Source organism: Nicotiana sylvestris, chromosome 5, assembly GCF_000393655.2.
Source record: "Nicotiana sylvestris chromosome 5, ASM39365v2, whole genome shotgun sequence".
NCBI classification, from domain to species: Eukaryota; Viridiplantae; Streptophyta; class Magnoliopsida; order Solanales; family Solanaceae; genus Nicotiana; species Nicotiana sylvestris.
This window is the reverse complement of record NC_091061.1, coordinates 42,952,379-42,968,915: the sequence shown is the minus strand read 5'-3', so window position 1 is coordinate 42,968,915 and position 16,537 is coordinate 42,952,379. Positions and strand designations below refer to the sequence as shown.

Sequence of the window (16,537 nt, the reverse complement as noted above, 5' to 3'; positions counted from 1 at the left end):
CTGGACTAGATATGGCCATTATGAGTTTTTGGTGATGTCCTTTGGCTTGACTAATGCCCCAATAGCATTTATGGACTTGATGAACAGGGTGTTCCGGCCTTATATTGATTCATTTATCATTATCTTCATTGACGACATCTTGATATACTCCCGTAGCTTGGGGGAGCATGAGCAGTATTTGAGAGTAGTGCTTCAGACCTTGCGAGAGCAGAAGCTATATGCTAAGTTCTCCAAGTGTGAGTTTTGGCTAGAGTCGGTGGCATAATTTGGGCATGTTGTGTCAGGAGAGGGTATTAAGGTGGATCCCAAGAAGATCGAGGCAATTAAGAGTTGGCCACGCCCTACCTCAATGACTGAGATTAGAAGTTTCCTGGGGTTAGCAGGTTACTACAGACGATTCGTGTAGGACTTTTCCTATATTGCATCACCTTTGACTAGATTGACCCAAAAAGATTCTTCTTTCCGTTGGTCTGATGATTGTGAGGATAGATTTCAGAGGCTCAAGGCAGCTTTGACTACATCACCAGTTCTTGTATTGCCTTCCGGCTCGTGGATGTATACGGTATATTGCGATGCTTCACACGTTGGCTTGGGATGTGTATTAATGCAGAAGGAACGAGTTATTGCATATGCTTCGCGTCAGCTAAAGGTTCATGAGAAGAATTATCTTGTGCACGATCTAGAGTTGGTCACAATTGTTCATGCCCTTAAGATATTGAGGCATTATCTATATGGGGTGTCATGTGAGGTCTATACTGATCATCACAGCTTGCAGCATATATTCAAGCAGAGGGATCTTAATTTGAGGCAGCGCAGGTAGCTTGAGTTACTGAAGGATTATGACATCACCATTCTTTATCATCAGGGCAAGGCAAATATGGTTGCGGATGCCTTGAGCAGAAAGGCGGAGAGTATGGGTAGCTTGGCATTCATTCCAGCAGCGGAGAGGCCACTAGCTTTGGACATTCAGTCCTTGGCTAACAAACTTGTGAGGTTGGATATTTCAGAGCCCAGTCGAGCTCTTGCGTGTGTGGTTGCTCAGTCTTTATTATTAGGGCAGATCAAGGCCCGGCAGTTCGATGATCCACATTTGGCAGTTCTCAGAGACATGGTACTTCAGGGAGGTGCCAATGAGGTTTCTATTGGCGAGGATGGTGTTTTGCGACTCCAGGGTTGTTTATGTGTTCCTAATGTTGATGGCCTGAGGGAGAGGATTCTAGAAGAGGCGCACAGTTCACGGTATTCCATTCATCCAGGTGCTACGAAGATGTACCGTGACTTGAGGCAGCATTATTAGTGGCGGAGGATGAAGAAAGACACAGTGGAGTATGTATCTAGGTGTTTGAATTGCTAGCAGGTCAAGTATGAACACTAGAGGTCGGGTGGCCTACTTCAGTAGATGCCTATACCAGAGTGGAAGTGGGAGATCATCACTATGGATTTCGTAGTTGGGTTGCCGCAGACATTGCAGAAGTTTGATTCAGTATGGGTCATTGTTGATAGGTTGACCATGTCGGCCAACTTCATCCCAGTGGTGACTACTTACACAACAGAGAGGTATGCTCAGATTTACATTCAGGAGATAGTCCGATTGCACAGTGTGCCTGTTTTCATCATATCAGATAGAGGCCCTCAGTTCACTTCCCATTTCTGGAGAGCGGTTCAGAGTGAGTTGAGGACCCGTGTAGAGCTCAGCACAGCATTCCATCCTCAAACCGACGGGCAGTCGGAGCAGACAATTCAGATTTTGGAGGACATGCTCAGGCATGTGTGATTGACTTTGGAGGGCAGTGGGATCAGTTCTTGCCCTTGGCGGAATTTGCATACAACAACAGCTATCGGTCCAGCATAGAGATGGCTCCATACAAGGCTTTATATGGTTGTCATTGTCGTTCTCCTATCGGGTGGTTTGAGCCTGGTGAGGCTAAGTTATACGGTACAGATTTGGTACAGGATGCCTTGGACAAGGGGAAGTTGATCCAGGAGAGGCTTTGCACAGCTCAGTCTACATAGAAGAGCTATGCGGATCAGAAGGCGCGTGATATATCATTCATGGTAGGCGAGAAGGTTCTATTTAAAGTCTCGCCAATGAAAGGCATTATGAGGTTCGGGAAGAAGGGCAAGTTGAGGCCAAGGTTTATTGGTCCCTTTGAGGTGTTGAGACGAGTTGGGGAGGTTGCCTATGAGCTTGATTTACCCCCCAGCCTATCGGGGGTTCACCCAGTTTTTCATGTATCGATGCTTCGAAAGTATCATGCCGACTTGTCCCATGTGTTAGACTTCAATACTATTCAGTTGGATGAGAGTTTGGGTTATGAGGAGGAGCCAGTTGCCATTATTGATAGACAAGATTGCCAGTTAAGGTCCAAAAGAACTTTTGCGGTGTGGGTCCAGTGCAGGGGCCAACCAGTCGAGGAGGCAACCTGGGAGTCCGAGGAGGAGATGCGGGGACGGTTGGTTCGGGATTTGGAAGAGTTTGGAGTGAAATATGCCCATTTGATTCCTTAGAATTTTCTTAAAAGACTAAGTTTGATTTTGGTCAATATTATGAGCAAACGGACTCAGATTCGTGATTTGATGATCCCGGAGGGTCCATGGGAAAATATGGGACCTGGGCGTATGCCCGGAATCGAATCCCGAGGTTCCTAGCTCGAGTAATGAATTTTTATTAGAAATTGTTAATCTGAAGTTTTAAGGATTTAAAGAAACTAATTAATGATTGATTTCATAGGTATTGGGCTCGTATGATGGTTCCGAAGCCTGGTATAGGTCCGAAATATCATTTAAGACTTACCTATAATATTTGGAGTCAATCCAAGTAGTTTAAGGGCGTCTTGGCCCGTTAGAGAAAAATTAAGAACTTGAAGTTCATAAGTTTGATTCATTTGGTTTTAGGGGGTGATTCCTAGATTTAGAGTTGTTTCGAGTGTTTCGAAGGTTCGAGTAGGTCCGTCTCATAATTTCATACTTGTCGGTGTGTTCGGGCGGGGCCCGGGAGCCCCGAGCGTCAATCGGACGAGGCTCGAGTGAAGTGGAAATTTTTAAGAAGAGCTGAAGCTGTTGCTTTTGTCATAACCGCACCTTCCGTTGGTGGACCGCAGATGTGAGACCACAAATGCGACCCAGGGCAGGCCAGACCAGGAACCGTAGAAGCGGCTCCGAAGCTGCAGAAGCGGCTCCGCAGATGCGAACCAAGGCAAGCCAAGCCAACAACCGTAGAAGCGGCTCCTAAGCCGCAGAAGCAGCTCCGTAGATGCGGCCTCAAGACTGCAGAAGCGGTCCTAGCCATTTTAGCTCCTTTCGCAGATGCGGTCCTCTTCTCGCAGATGTGGGACCGCGCCAGACCACAGATGTGGAAATCGCTGAGGTAGTGAGGTTCATTTAATACGGGTTCTAAGTCATTTTTATCACTTTTTCACTCTTCCATTGGCGATTTTAGAGATTTTGAGAGAAGATCTTCACCTAGCATCTTGAGATAAGTGTGTTCTACCTATTTCTAGTTTAATGATTTTGTCTTGGGAAGATTAAACACTAGTATTAAGGTGAAATCATGGGGTTAGAGCAAAAACCTAGGGATTTAGTAAAAGTTAGATTTAACCATGCAATTTGCTATGGAATAAATTATAAATCATATATTATCGATCCTTAGGTTATAGAGGACAACTTCCTTTGAAAAATTTCGGGATCCGGGCACGTGGGCCCGGAGTCGGATTTTAGGAAACTTGTGTTAAAGGTTGAGAAATTGCTTAAATAGCTAGAATTCGATCTTGTGAACCTATATTAATTAGTTCTTACCTCATTTAACTAGTTTGGGATCTTTCGGCTCCGAATTGAGGGCTTTGACTCGTTCTTGGTATTGGAAGTGCACTTTGGAGCGAGGTGAGTCTCCTTTCTAACCTTATAAGAGGGAATTGTACCTATAGGTGTAATAATGGAATTAATTGCTATTATATGTGGGGGCTACGTACGCACTAGGTGACGAGAGTCCGTGTGTAGCTACTACTATGTTAAGTCCGGGTAGTCTAGGACACAAAAGCATGCTCTACGTGATATTCTTGTAACTTGATGATAAATTCGGATTCGTATAAATTATTTTAATTAAGATAAATGAGACTAGTGGAGGTAACAAATGCATCTATGATTCGAGCCGTTCGACCCTCGACAGTGCATACTTTACTTTTATGTTGGATCGGGCCATACATCCCTCGGTATTATTTGCGCATTCTTTACTTAGTATTTCTCGGCAGGCTGAACTTCATGTATGCCTTGAAAATGTAAATGGATACAATCACATTATTTGGAAAAAGAACTGTTACCCATTGCCATAAAACGTTAATAAATTGTGCTATCTATGCTTATTATAAATTCTTCTCATATTATTTGACCCTAGTAAATATCAAGTCGACCTCTCGTCTCTACTTCTTCGAGATTAGACGGGATACTTATTGGGTACATATTGTTTTTGTACTCATACTATACTTCTATACTTAATTGTACAAGATCTGAGGCAAGCGTATCTGGCTATCAGTCTGGTGCGCATCCCTGAGCAGACTCGAGACTTCTACGGTGAGCTGCTTCTCTCCCATGTCGTTCAGCAGCCCGAAGAAGTTTTTCTTACGTATTTTTGCTGTCTATTCTGTTTCGGACAGTAGGATAGTGTGATTCTTTTGTATATTCTACTAGTTGCCCGCAACTTGTGACACCAGGTCTTGGCACACACATTAGTAGACTGTATCATTTTGGGGTTGTATGATTGTTATGACTTTATTAATCATTTCGAATTTTTATTTCAACTTAAAGAATTATTTCAATTATTTTCGGGTAAAGGTAAATGAAAGTTTATTTAGTATTTTCCGCGTTGGCTGGCCCGACAATGGTGTTGGGCGCCATCAAGACCTATTATGGAAATGGGTCGTGACAAAATCCATCCTCTCGCCCAGCTAGCTTACATGATCGCAGATCACCCCACGCGATCTCGTATAAGGAAACCAGAACTTAGACACCAGAAAACATCAGCAACCTCCTAAGTCCAAAAATTGCTCCGTTGGGCATCCGAAACACACCCGTGGCCCCCGGGACCTCAACCAAACATACTAACCAATCCTAAAACACCATACGAACTTAGTTGAGCCCTCAAATCACATCAAACAAATCTAAAATCATGAATCGACGATCAATTCAAATTTAAAGAACTTGAAATGTTAAAATTCTACAATCAATGCCAAAACCTATCAAACCACGTTCGGATGGCCTCAAATTTTGCACACAAGTCTTATTCAACATTACGAACCTACTCCAACTTTCGGAATCGGATTACTATCAGGATATCAAAAATTCCACTATGGTCCAAAACATCAAAAATTCGACTTTCGCCGTTTCAAGCCTAAATAACATACGGACCTCCAAAATACAATCCGAACTTGCCCCTAACACCAAAATATCCCAACGGAGCTAACGGGATCGACGAAACTCCATCTTGGAGTTGTCTTCACACAGTTCTGACTATGGTCCAAATCCTAAGACTTAAGCTTCCGTTCAGGGACTAAGTATCTCAAAACACTCCAAAAACCAAAATGAAACTTTCCGGCAAGTCACAATAGCAAAAATGGATATGGGGGAAGTAGTTAATAGGGGATCGGGGCTCTAACTCTCAAAACAACCGGCCAGGTCGTTACAACTTGCTATTTATTGACAATTAATTAATTTTATAAAACATCGTATAGGCTTTATATTAAATTTGATGAATTATTTCTTAAATTTTAATTAATTGGGTTACTATGTTAATCTATTAAAATTATTGCTATAATCCGAAAAATAAAGTATTTATAAATATTTAATTGCAATAGTTAGTAATATATATATGTTAATTATAATTTTGTTACATTTTATCAAAAATAATTAAGTTTGTGTAATTTAATTTCAAAAGGGGCTAAAATGGCTAAAGGCTATAATTGCAATTCTCTATTAAATACAAATTGATCCTCTCATAAATTTATTTAGCCCAAATAATAAGCCCAAATTCGGAAAATACCCAGTCCAAATAACCCCTCTCTCTCCACTTTAGCAATCCATGCCACTCCCATTGGACCAATAAATGATTGCCACATCATCAGTCTCCCACACTCACAAAATAAACACAACTAATCTGGGTCGTCTATTTTTTAGATCAACGACCCATGATTTTGCTCTATTTTTCTCTTTAATTTTAAAAACTCTTGAACGTTGGATCACAAGGATCCAACGACCACCAAAAGTTTTTACAAAATTGATTTAATCTCTAAATATCAGGACCACCCAGATTCATTCTCTAAAGATGGACAACTCCAATCCCCTAACCCTAATCATCCCCTTCTTTGCCTCTACCTCCCTCTTCCCTTTTCTCTCTCATTTCCTCTCAAATCTCATACTAAAGTCAGTCTCATACCTTGCACCAAATCGTGCAAGATCGTGAATCATGACCCAGATTCGTTCTCTTTGCTCCCATGTCTAGGAATCTAGTCGTAATCTTCCTGTTTCATCACACACATTCAAAATCTTAAGTTCTCTAAACTCGACCATAAACATGAAACTTCAAGTCTTCCAAGCCTTCGATGATGCAACCGAATCTCTCATGCATGTCACGTCTCATGTTGTTTATTCTAAACCAGAGGTCAAATACAATGAACTATAGATCGTTGCTCTTTACCCGATGGATTTTCATTTTCCGCAACTGTCATGCACTCAGTAAGAGTCTCACTCATTTTTCTCTCAGATTCACTCTAATTTCACTTTGATTTTACCCTCTCCACTATCATCATCTATCTTTCGTCATCTTCACTATTGATTTTGAATATGAAACCCTAGGGCTTCACAACCACTATTAATTGGGGATTTTAATGCCTTCACCTAAGACACAACAAGATTTGTCTACTAGCTACACCTAACATCTGAAAAAGCTAATACACAACATGTTTAGGGAGATTTCGACGAAGCTGAGTTCTTAGTCAACTTTCTGCTCTTCTCTGATTCTGAGTGTATCACCGATTAAGAGTTTGAGCTCTTGCTTTCTTAAAGGCTAATCTAATTACTTGTTTGGTTTGCTGCCCCAAAGGAGGTTAATAAACTTCAACCCTACTTTTATTTTTAAAAGTTTAATTCCCTAAATATGAAATACTTTACTATCTTTGCCGATTGATCTTATTGATAATATATTCATGCCCTTTTAGTTGTTTTTTGTGTTTGTTAGTGACTGATGAGTAGATTCTGCAACCTTTATTTCTTTTAGGGAACATTTGAGTGCTAATATTCTATGTTGATTCATTGTTAACTCTAAATGATTTCTTGAAGGTCTTAATACTTAGTTCCAAATCGTTCTCTCTTATATGTGCTGTTAACATTGCCATGATTATTATACTAACCTGTCTTGAACATCATTCACCATTCACATGGGTTTATTTAATCCAATAAAGTATAATTCTGTTAGATATTAAAAATCAGATTGTTATTATGGTACTGGTGTATAAAGCTTATGACCTTTGAATCTACTCTCATCTATTTAATGTATCTATGTGATTCTGTCGATTACTTAATTAAACTCATGACTATTTATTTACGCGTATATTGAGTTAGTTGGATCTTCATATTGCATTTATGTATATTTTGAGGTTGCTTTACATTGAACCTGAGTTATACAAGCTGCTGAAATGTACTTAAGTTGTGTTAGCATACATTTGTTCATTTAAAACATTGTTGCTAAGTTCCTTTTGTACCTGAAGCCTAATCCCAAACACACTTATCATGCTTTCCTTTATGTGATGATATCTTTATCTTTCTTAGACTTCACATTATAGCACTGTTAGTAATACTTCCATGACATGATCTCTGCTAAGTCCCCTTTGTGCGTGTTTGTGATCCTATGTTCAGTTATATTATCCAGCATCTCTGTTTGACTTTCATGAGTCATTAAGGGTTACGGGTATTTGAGAGTATAGTTTAACTCTTGGTTGGGCTGCTCTACCTGGCACAATCATTGCCCTGGTCCCTTGAGATCCTTGGGAACTTTGAAGTGTCACGGGATTCAAAGGGAGCTTTGACCTTGAGTGGAACTCTACTCTTAGCCTCTAATCCATTGATATTCATTACTCCTTTTGGGTTTAGTGTTTAATGACAACGAAAGTATTTCAATGTAAATCATTTCACCACATGTAACCTCCACATTAGTATAACCTTTCATGATATTTATGTAATGTTAGTTGTTATATTTTGTTCGAGTCACTTACTTACATATTTCATGTATGATTATGTTATTTCTAATGACTTTCTCTTTTTTTTTGAACATGTACAAACATTGAGCTTGTTGATTTCTCAAAGAGCTCGGGCCCAAACCTCGTGTCATACATCTGAAAATTTGGAGCTTATTGCTGTCCATTCCTGCTGATTAATGGTCCTGCCTCTTTCAGGCCTAAACCAGAGTCCTTCCTCACCCCTTTACTGTTTCATTACATTTCATTATTTATATTCTTTATATGTATATGATGCTTGTCTCATCATATTTGATTTAATGTTTTACTTTATCTTTTGAATTATATAGACAACTTAGACAATCTTTAAAAGACATAGGGTTAAAAGAAATATTAGGTAGTAACCAATTCTCATTCGTTAATCATGCACTGTTCATCTGCTATATTTTTGCTAACCCTTTCATGAATATTTTGAAGCTGAAAATAATTTAGCAAAGACGACAGTTCCCCTTTTCAAAACCAAAAACAGATTGCAAGACTAGCCTTCTAAAAGAAATTGACTCTTTCAAAACTTAAGCATTGCCGCCAGCAGACTTTCAAAATTACTCCCTCAAGCCTAAGATTTAAGTAATTTCAGAAGCTAAGGTATATCATAGACTCATTTGCTTATAACATCTTTATTTTAATTATATGAACATCCATTTTTTAAAACAAGCAATGTTTTCTACATGCTTCATACAAACCACTCATTTTTAAAACTCTTTAATTACGCCGACAGTAGTTTTCAAAACTCTTTCTAAACATATACCCCTTTTAAATCTCGGATCCCTTTTATTAACATCATACTCTCACTTTGGTAAATAGTAAGTCACGCCTCTCTAATACTGATAGTCATATGGAGCTACCTCGAGTAGATTTTAAGGGGTGCCTAACACCTTCCCCTTAGAAGAACAAGAATCCTTACCCAAAATCTCACCGGTTAGCATATTAATAAAGAATATGACTTTAGTAATTACATAGGTACCCTAATATACCTTTAAATATTAGGTGGCGACTCTCTTTCATCAACAATAGAGAAACCACAAGTTGAATCGTGTTTTGACTCATGCTAAATCGGGTGCAACAGTTATAGTGGATGGGTGCCTTAGATTATGATCCTAGCAGGGTTGTATCATTTCTAAAGTCTCAACGGATGGTTGAGAAGGGGTGTGATGCATATCTATCCTTTGTGAGAGATGTTAGTGCTGATACTCCTACCATTGAGTTAGTTCCGGTTGTGAGAGACTTCCCATATGTATTTCCAATAGATCTTTCTGGCAAGCTGCTTGATAAGGATATCGATTTTGGTATTGACTTATTGCTGGGTACTCAGCCCATTTCTATTCCACCATATCGTATGGCCCCAGTAGAGCTGAAGGAGTTAAAGGAGCAGTTGCAAGAGTTGCTTGATAAGGGTTTCATTTGGCCTAGTGTGTCACCTTGGGGTGCTCTGGTCGTGTTTGTGAAGAAGAAGAATGGTTTTATGCGCCACTGTATTGATTATTGTTAGTTTAACAATGTTACATTGAGGAACAGGTATCCATTGTCGTGCATTGATAAATTATTTGATCAGTTACAAGGTGCCAGAGTGTTCTCGAAAATTGATTTACGGTCAAGTTATCATCAGCTAAAGATTTGGGATCTAGATATTCCGAAGACTGCCTTTAGAACTCGGTATGGTCACTACGAGTTCCTTGTGCTGTCATTTCGATTGACTAACGCCCCAACAGTATTTATGCACCTGATGAACAGTGTATTCCAACCATATCTTGATTCATTCGTCATTGTTTTTATAGATGAAATCTTGGTGTACTCCTGTAGCTGGGATGGTCATGAGCAGCACCTGAGGATCATGCTCTAGATCTTGAGAGAGAAAACGTTGTATGGAAAATTCTCAAAGTGTGAGTTCTGGCTTGATTTAGTGGCGTTTCTGGGTCATGTGCTGTCGAGTGAAGGGATCAAGGTAGATCTGAAAAAGACTGCAGTAGTTCAGAGTTGGCCCAGACCATCTTCAGCTACTGAGATTCGGAGTTTCCTGGTTAGGCTAGGTATTATGGTTGTTTCGTAGAGGGTTTCTTATCTATTGTTGCATCTATAACCAGATTGACCCAGAAGAGTGCTCCTTTCAGATGGTCTGAGGAGTGTGAGGCGAGCTTTCAGAAGCTCAAGACTATTTTGACTACAGATCCAGTGGATGCGTTGCCTACGAGTTTGGGGTCTTACACTATGTCTTATGATGTGTCATGTGTTGGCCTTGACACAGTGTTGATGCAAGATGGTAGGGTGATTGCCTATATGTCTTGACAGTTAAAGACCCATGAGAAGAATTATCTGGTCCACGACTTGGAATTGGTAGCTATGGTTCATGCCTTGAAGATTTGGCAGCACTATTTGTACGGTGTCCCTTGTGAAGTCTTTACCGACCATCGGAGTCTACAACATCCGTTCAAACAGAAAGATCTTAACTTGCGGCAGCGGAGATGGTTAAAGTTCCTTAAGGACTATGATATCACCATTCTATATCATCCCGAGAAGGCCAATATAGTGGCGGATGTCGCGCCCCCTTTTTCCTCGCGGAGTCCGAGTTTCGACATTCATTGGGAATAACTCATTTCCTTTTAGGAATTGGGTACGGAATTTGAAGAGTCTCTACCTAACGGATTCAAGGTGCATTAGGGCACCTAAAACAAGTAACTCATAAAACCGGTTTGCATTACGAGAGACTTGGATAAGAGCTCGAAATAACCTTGAGGGGAAGTAGTTAGGCACCCCTCGTGGTCCATAACGGTGGGTCTCGACCGAACTCAAATTATGTGAATTAGTCTTATAAATAGAAAAAGCAAATTAGACAAATTGGTATTATATTTAAAGCAAGGGGTAAAAAGGGTCCTAGGTTTTTTGGCCTACAGGATCATATCTGTACAATACCCGATAAACCTTCCTCAACTATAGGGGTTACACGTGGCATTAGCGCACAGGTCATCATATCCTTTTACTACACAGTCACCCTTCCCTTAGTGGGTATATAAGCGATTTTAATTAAGCGAACTCTATGCATGCATTACCCATCCCTTCCTTATGGCTCTGGAGGTGTTTAGGACCTCTAATTTAGGTAGTTCTAGACTTTCCTGAGGTACTTAAAACGAGAAAAATCTAGGTGACAATAAAAACAATTAGGACTGTCAAGTAAAGAATAATTAAGGGGGTTGACATTTACCTCCACAAATAAGCAAACAACAACACATCTCAAACAGCAAGACTTCAGATATTTCAGAAAGGTCCTAGAGCAGAATATCTAGGGGAGCATGACAAGCAGAACATAGGTAGCATTGTGCCAAATCGAGGTAATAGAGACCTAATCAGTTTGCCTATTGATTTTAGGACCTGTTGAATCTGGGCAGTTCACAAATAACTAAGCAAAGCACATTTTACCAATTGCAGGATTTTAATTACCTACAGGCTCGCCTAAACGTGGATCTGAGATGTCCTATAACATGATATCTATTAATCAGAATTTTAATAACCAATTTAAACTAGCAGTTTGGGTTCATTATATCCTATAGGCATGTTGTCTAAGTGAAAACGTTACAGAACTATTTTTTTATATACATTATCTCTATAAGCATGATACCTAAGTATTGGGACTGCTTTTTAAACTTACTCTTATAGACGTAGTTGCTACTGAAGAAACTGTTTCTGTACGATCTAGATGTAGTTATAGTATTTAGGAGAGGGTAATAAAAAAGTCCTAAAGCATGGTTTTCAATGCACATAAGAGAATAAACATGATTATTAGGCAGAATTAATAGCAACCTAGTAGCAGAATTTCTAAACATGCATGACATATGCAGAACTTTAGAAAGCAGAAGTTTTAGAACAAATGATATGATGCACCTATAAACATGCACAAAAATAATCCCATAAGCATGATTTCTAATGCAAGTAGATAACCATAATGGTCCTAAGAGTATGATTTCTACCCGATTCCCCACAAAAAATATATATATAAAAGTCCCTCCCATTTTACTAATATCCCCAATATCTATTTACAAGGATTATTATATACCATAAAACAAATGAATTACAGAATAAACCAAGCTATGCTATAGGGAGCCTGAATAGGACCAACATAAACCTGGAAAAACTATGCCTCAAACAGTCCAAAGTGTCATAGTTTCATAGTGTCCAAAAATGGGTATCCTGGTGTGTCAAAGTTGCCAAGGGCCTCAAGGACACTGGGCAATGGTCACATCAAGATCCTTTTAAAGAGAAGTAGTTATTTGTGCAGTGTGTAGAGTCCAGCTGTAGTGTGCAAGAGTTCGAAGGAATCTCATGGATTCCTAGGCAGTACACACACTGGAGGGGCAGGATCCTAACTATTCTAATAGTAGGAGTGGAAGATAGTGCTTAAAAGAGTGGAAAATAGTTTTAATAAATAGTCCATAAGTAAAACATTTCAGAAGTGAGCATAGTTTAGCAGGGGAAGACATTTTAGGAGTGAAGATAGTTTTAGAATTGAAAAAAAGTTAGAAGTGTGAAACAGTTTAGAGGTGAAGACATATCATGAGAGAAAAATAGTTTAGGAAACATTCTGAACAAAGGTTCAGAAAACCAAAAGCACACAGAACATAGTCATAAAACCTCAAAGCAAAGGCTCACATTCAACTTAGTTTACTAGTTAACCCTAAATGATCATATGGCATGCTGAGGACAAACAATTTCACAGAGAGGGGATCAGGGGTTGGGAACACAGGAATCTTGAATTAGGAGTACATAGAAACAGGGTGGTAGGAAAGAATGCTAGTTATCAGGAGACACCTAAGTCTAACAGCCATACTTAAGGATAAAAATAATTACACTGACTTAAAGCAATAGACAGGAAAACATGGAGGTTTAATGTAAGAGCGATCATGCTAGTCAATCCATAAAGAGGACAGGGTTTTAACTACACAAAATTGATCATACCAATCGAGGTTAATGAAAAAAGGTAAGAGCATTAGACACAAAAGTAAACATGCTGACTCAAAGTAATAGACAAGAAGGGTTGAAACTTAAACACAAAATTAAGCTTGATGACAATAAACATGAAAGACTGGAATCTGAACACAGAAGTAAACATGTTGGTCTAAAGCAATGAACAGGAGAGCTTGAAACTTAAACAAAAGGTAAACATGCTGATTAAGGTGATAAGCAGGAAAGAGACAAAGTTAAACACAGTAATAGGCATGATGATTAGAATACATAAGAGGCATGGATTAGACTGAGGTAAAGTAACAGGTGAGAGAGCACATAAGTTCAAGCTTCATAGTATAATAAACAACATTAGGAATAGAGACAAACTAGTTAAAGGAAGCAAATAGGAGATGAAAGGTATGTAGAATTCAGTGGTCTAGCCTTGACTTTCAGCCGACTAGACAGTATAATGAACAGGTAGTAGAGAGATGAGAGCAACGTTTGTGTGTGAGTGCGTTTGTGAACTATTGTCCGTATTTGAGAGGAAGAATGAGAGTGTATACATAACACTTAGGGAGTAAAATAAATAATGTAAAGAGAATCACAGTTCAATCGATTAGAATCAATCAACCAATTATAGAATCAATTCATATAGAGAAATTCGGAAAAGACCCCTTCAATTAGGGATAGTCAAATAACAGTCAGAACTGGGTTCAATTAAGGTAATAAGTCAAAATCATACCATATAGGGAGTCAGTAAGATCCCCAAACTACAGATAACTAATTAGGGCAAGTATAATCAATTAAGGTCACAAGTAAGGAAACAAGTAAAATCTTAGCACACATTGATTTTAACAGGACAGTCATTCGAATTAGTAAAAAAATCTCAAAGAATATTCATTCTAACAAGAAAGATTGCTCAAAACCCTAATAGAAATTAATCACGCAAAGATCCCAAAGAATACTGATTTTTTAATAGGAATAATTGTTCAAACCCTATATAGAATCAATTGATACATTGGGTTGACAGAAAAATAAACAAATAATGGAGAACAAGTGGAAAAAAATTAGTGCAATAGACCGAAACATCCATAAGTTATGTATATACGCGAGAATCAGTCAAGATAGTGAAGAACACTTAGTTTAAACACTGAAAAGTTAGAAAAACCTTTGAAGAAAGTCTAGGACGAACCCTAAATTCAGAAAGAGTGAATAAAATTGAAGCAATTAACTAGAACAAAAGATTTTCAAAGGAAAATATACAATAATACTCGAATCCTTTCAGATCTACAAAGATCTTAACGAATTCAAATGGTAGTGAAACTAGGGTTTTTAGAAAAATGTGGAGATAAAGAAACTCGGTCTAAAACCCATATATTCAAAGTAAAATAGGAGGAGATCCATACTCACAAATGAAAATGGCCCTAGACAGGCCCGTAAACCAGTTTCGGACAAAAACTCAAGTTGAATCTCCTTAAAATTCTTTTAAGGATCCATGTAATCGAATAGCCAAGAGGTGTAGAAGGCCTGTAAGGGTCGGAGAACACACAAAATCTCCATAGACGGGAGTTTTTTGTCCGGACGATGATTAGGGTTAGGGTGTGATTGAGAGAGAAGCGGAGGAGATGAGGGATTCAGGGGTGGCGGAGTGTAACAAATGAGTTAGGTTAGGGGGTCATTTGGGTTAAAAATGGTAAGAAGGAATAGGGGTCGTTGATCTCAGAGATCAACAGCCAGGATGAGAAGGGGTCTGGGTCGGGCAGGATTTTAATTGGGTTAGGGTTGTTTTGAATTGGGCTTGGGTTAATTAAATTGTATTGGGGGGTCCGATTTTGGGTGTAAATTAGGGGCTATTTGTTAAATACCCATTTTACTAAATAAAATAAATTTAAAAATAGATAATTAAATGATAAAAAATAATTTTCAAGCATGAAAGTGAATTAAAATAATTATTCAATATTATAAAAATATAAAAGTCATTTTCTGTATTGATAATGTAGTTATGCTTATGTAGGGGCTATTTTTGCAAAATATGCAATTATAGTCTTAAAAATACAAATGTAATTATAAAAAATGTGATTAAAATATTTGAACACTCATATGAACATAAAAGATGAATTTATATGATTAAATCATCATAAAATAATATGAGGGATAGTTTTGAACATTTATGTAATTAAAAAATGCAGAAATAAATGGATTTAGGGCCTTGAAAAATTGTAGAAAAATTATAAAACACTTTTGCATGTTTGTAAATGCATGTACAATATTTTGAAAGTGTTTATGCATATTTAAAATATATGAGAGAGAAATTGGGTATCAACAGCTGCCCTTCTTTACCCGGGAAGGATGAAAGTGTTTTCGGGTAAAGAAATGACGATCGATTTTAACTGAATGGGTGTTTTGCAAAAATAAAGGCTGAACCCTAGTTTCTGAGTTGCCTACATATCCTTGGTTTTAAAGGGAATCAAGCCGTGTGTAGTTCTGGGCCCAACAGGAATCATGCTGCTCCTGTTTGAAGAACGGTTACCTCCTGAATTACCTGTAAAACTTAAAACAAAAGGCAAGCGAGCATATAGATGATGCAAATTCTCTTTGGACCATGAAAGATTGTCTTTGGAAAGTGTGAATGACGTCCTTAGACTATGATGTCTTGGGTAATGAATTGTGAGATAGGAGATTCACAGGCCATGAAATGATGTTCTCAGGTCATGGGGATGATGCCTTTGAACCAAGAAACCTTTGAATAATGATGTGCAATATGAGAGATCCTCAGGCCATGACATGGTGTCTTCAAGCTATGAGGATGATGCCTTCGGACTATGACGCCTTTGGACAGGTTGGCTATATGTCAGCCCATGAAGTGCAAAGATATGATGCTGAAAGTGATAGAAAGACAAAGCTTAGTCTTGCACGGAGTTTGTGGACAAAGCTTAGCCTGGGAGAAAAAGATAGTGCCAAGAATAGAGCAACATTTATGCAGGAAGGGACAATGCTTAGTCCCATGATAAGACAATGCTTAGCCTTATGCAAACACGGAGGCAAGATTTAAACATATGCAAGATTTGAGATAGAGCTTAGTCTCATGCAAAGAGAAGACAATCCTTAGCCACATGCAAATATGGAAGCAAGGCTTAGCCTCATGCAAGGAGAAGGCAATTCTTAGCCTTATGCAAATATAGAGGCAGGGCTTAGCCTCATGCAAGATTTGAGATAGAGCTTAGTATCATGCAAGGAGAAGGCAATGCCTAGCCTTATGCAAATATGGAGGCAAGGCTTAGCCTCACACAAGATTTGAGACAGAGCTTAGTCTCATGCAAGGGGAA

The 16,537-nt window shown here is 38.7% G+C and overlaps 1 protein-coding gene across 1 annotated transcript; it reads left to right on the top strand.

The window, feature by feature from the left end:
* The first annotated feature begins 2,088 nt into the window (after positions 1-2,088).
* Positions 2,089-2,508, top strand: LOC138868563 (uncharacterized). The gene has a single exon (XM_070146121.1). The coding sequence runs from the start codon at positions 2,089-2,091 to the stop codon at positions 2,506-2,508; it is 420 nt and encodes a 139-aa protein (XP_070002222.1).
* Positions 2,509-16,537: the final 14,029 nt, after the last annotated feature.

What these genes read in the sequence shown, in the direction of transcription:
- LOC138868563 (XM_070146121.1), top strand. Translation starts at nt 2,089, where the DNA reads ATGAAAGGCATTATGAGGTTCGGGAAGAAGGGCAAGTTGAGGCCAAGG.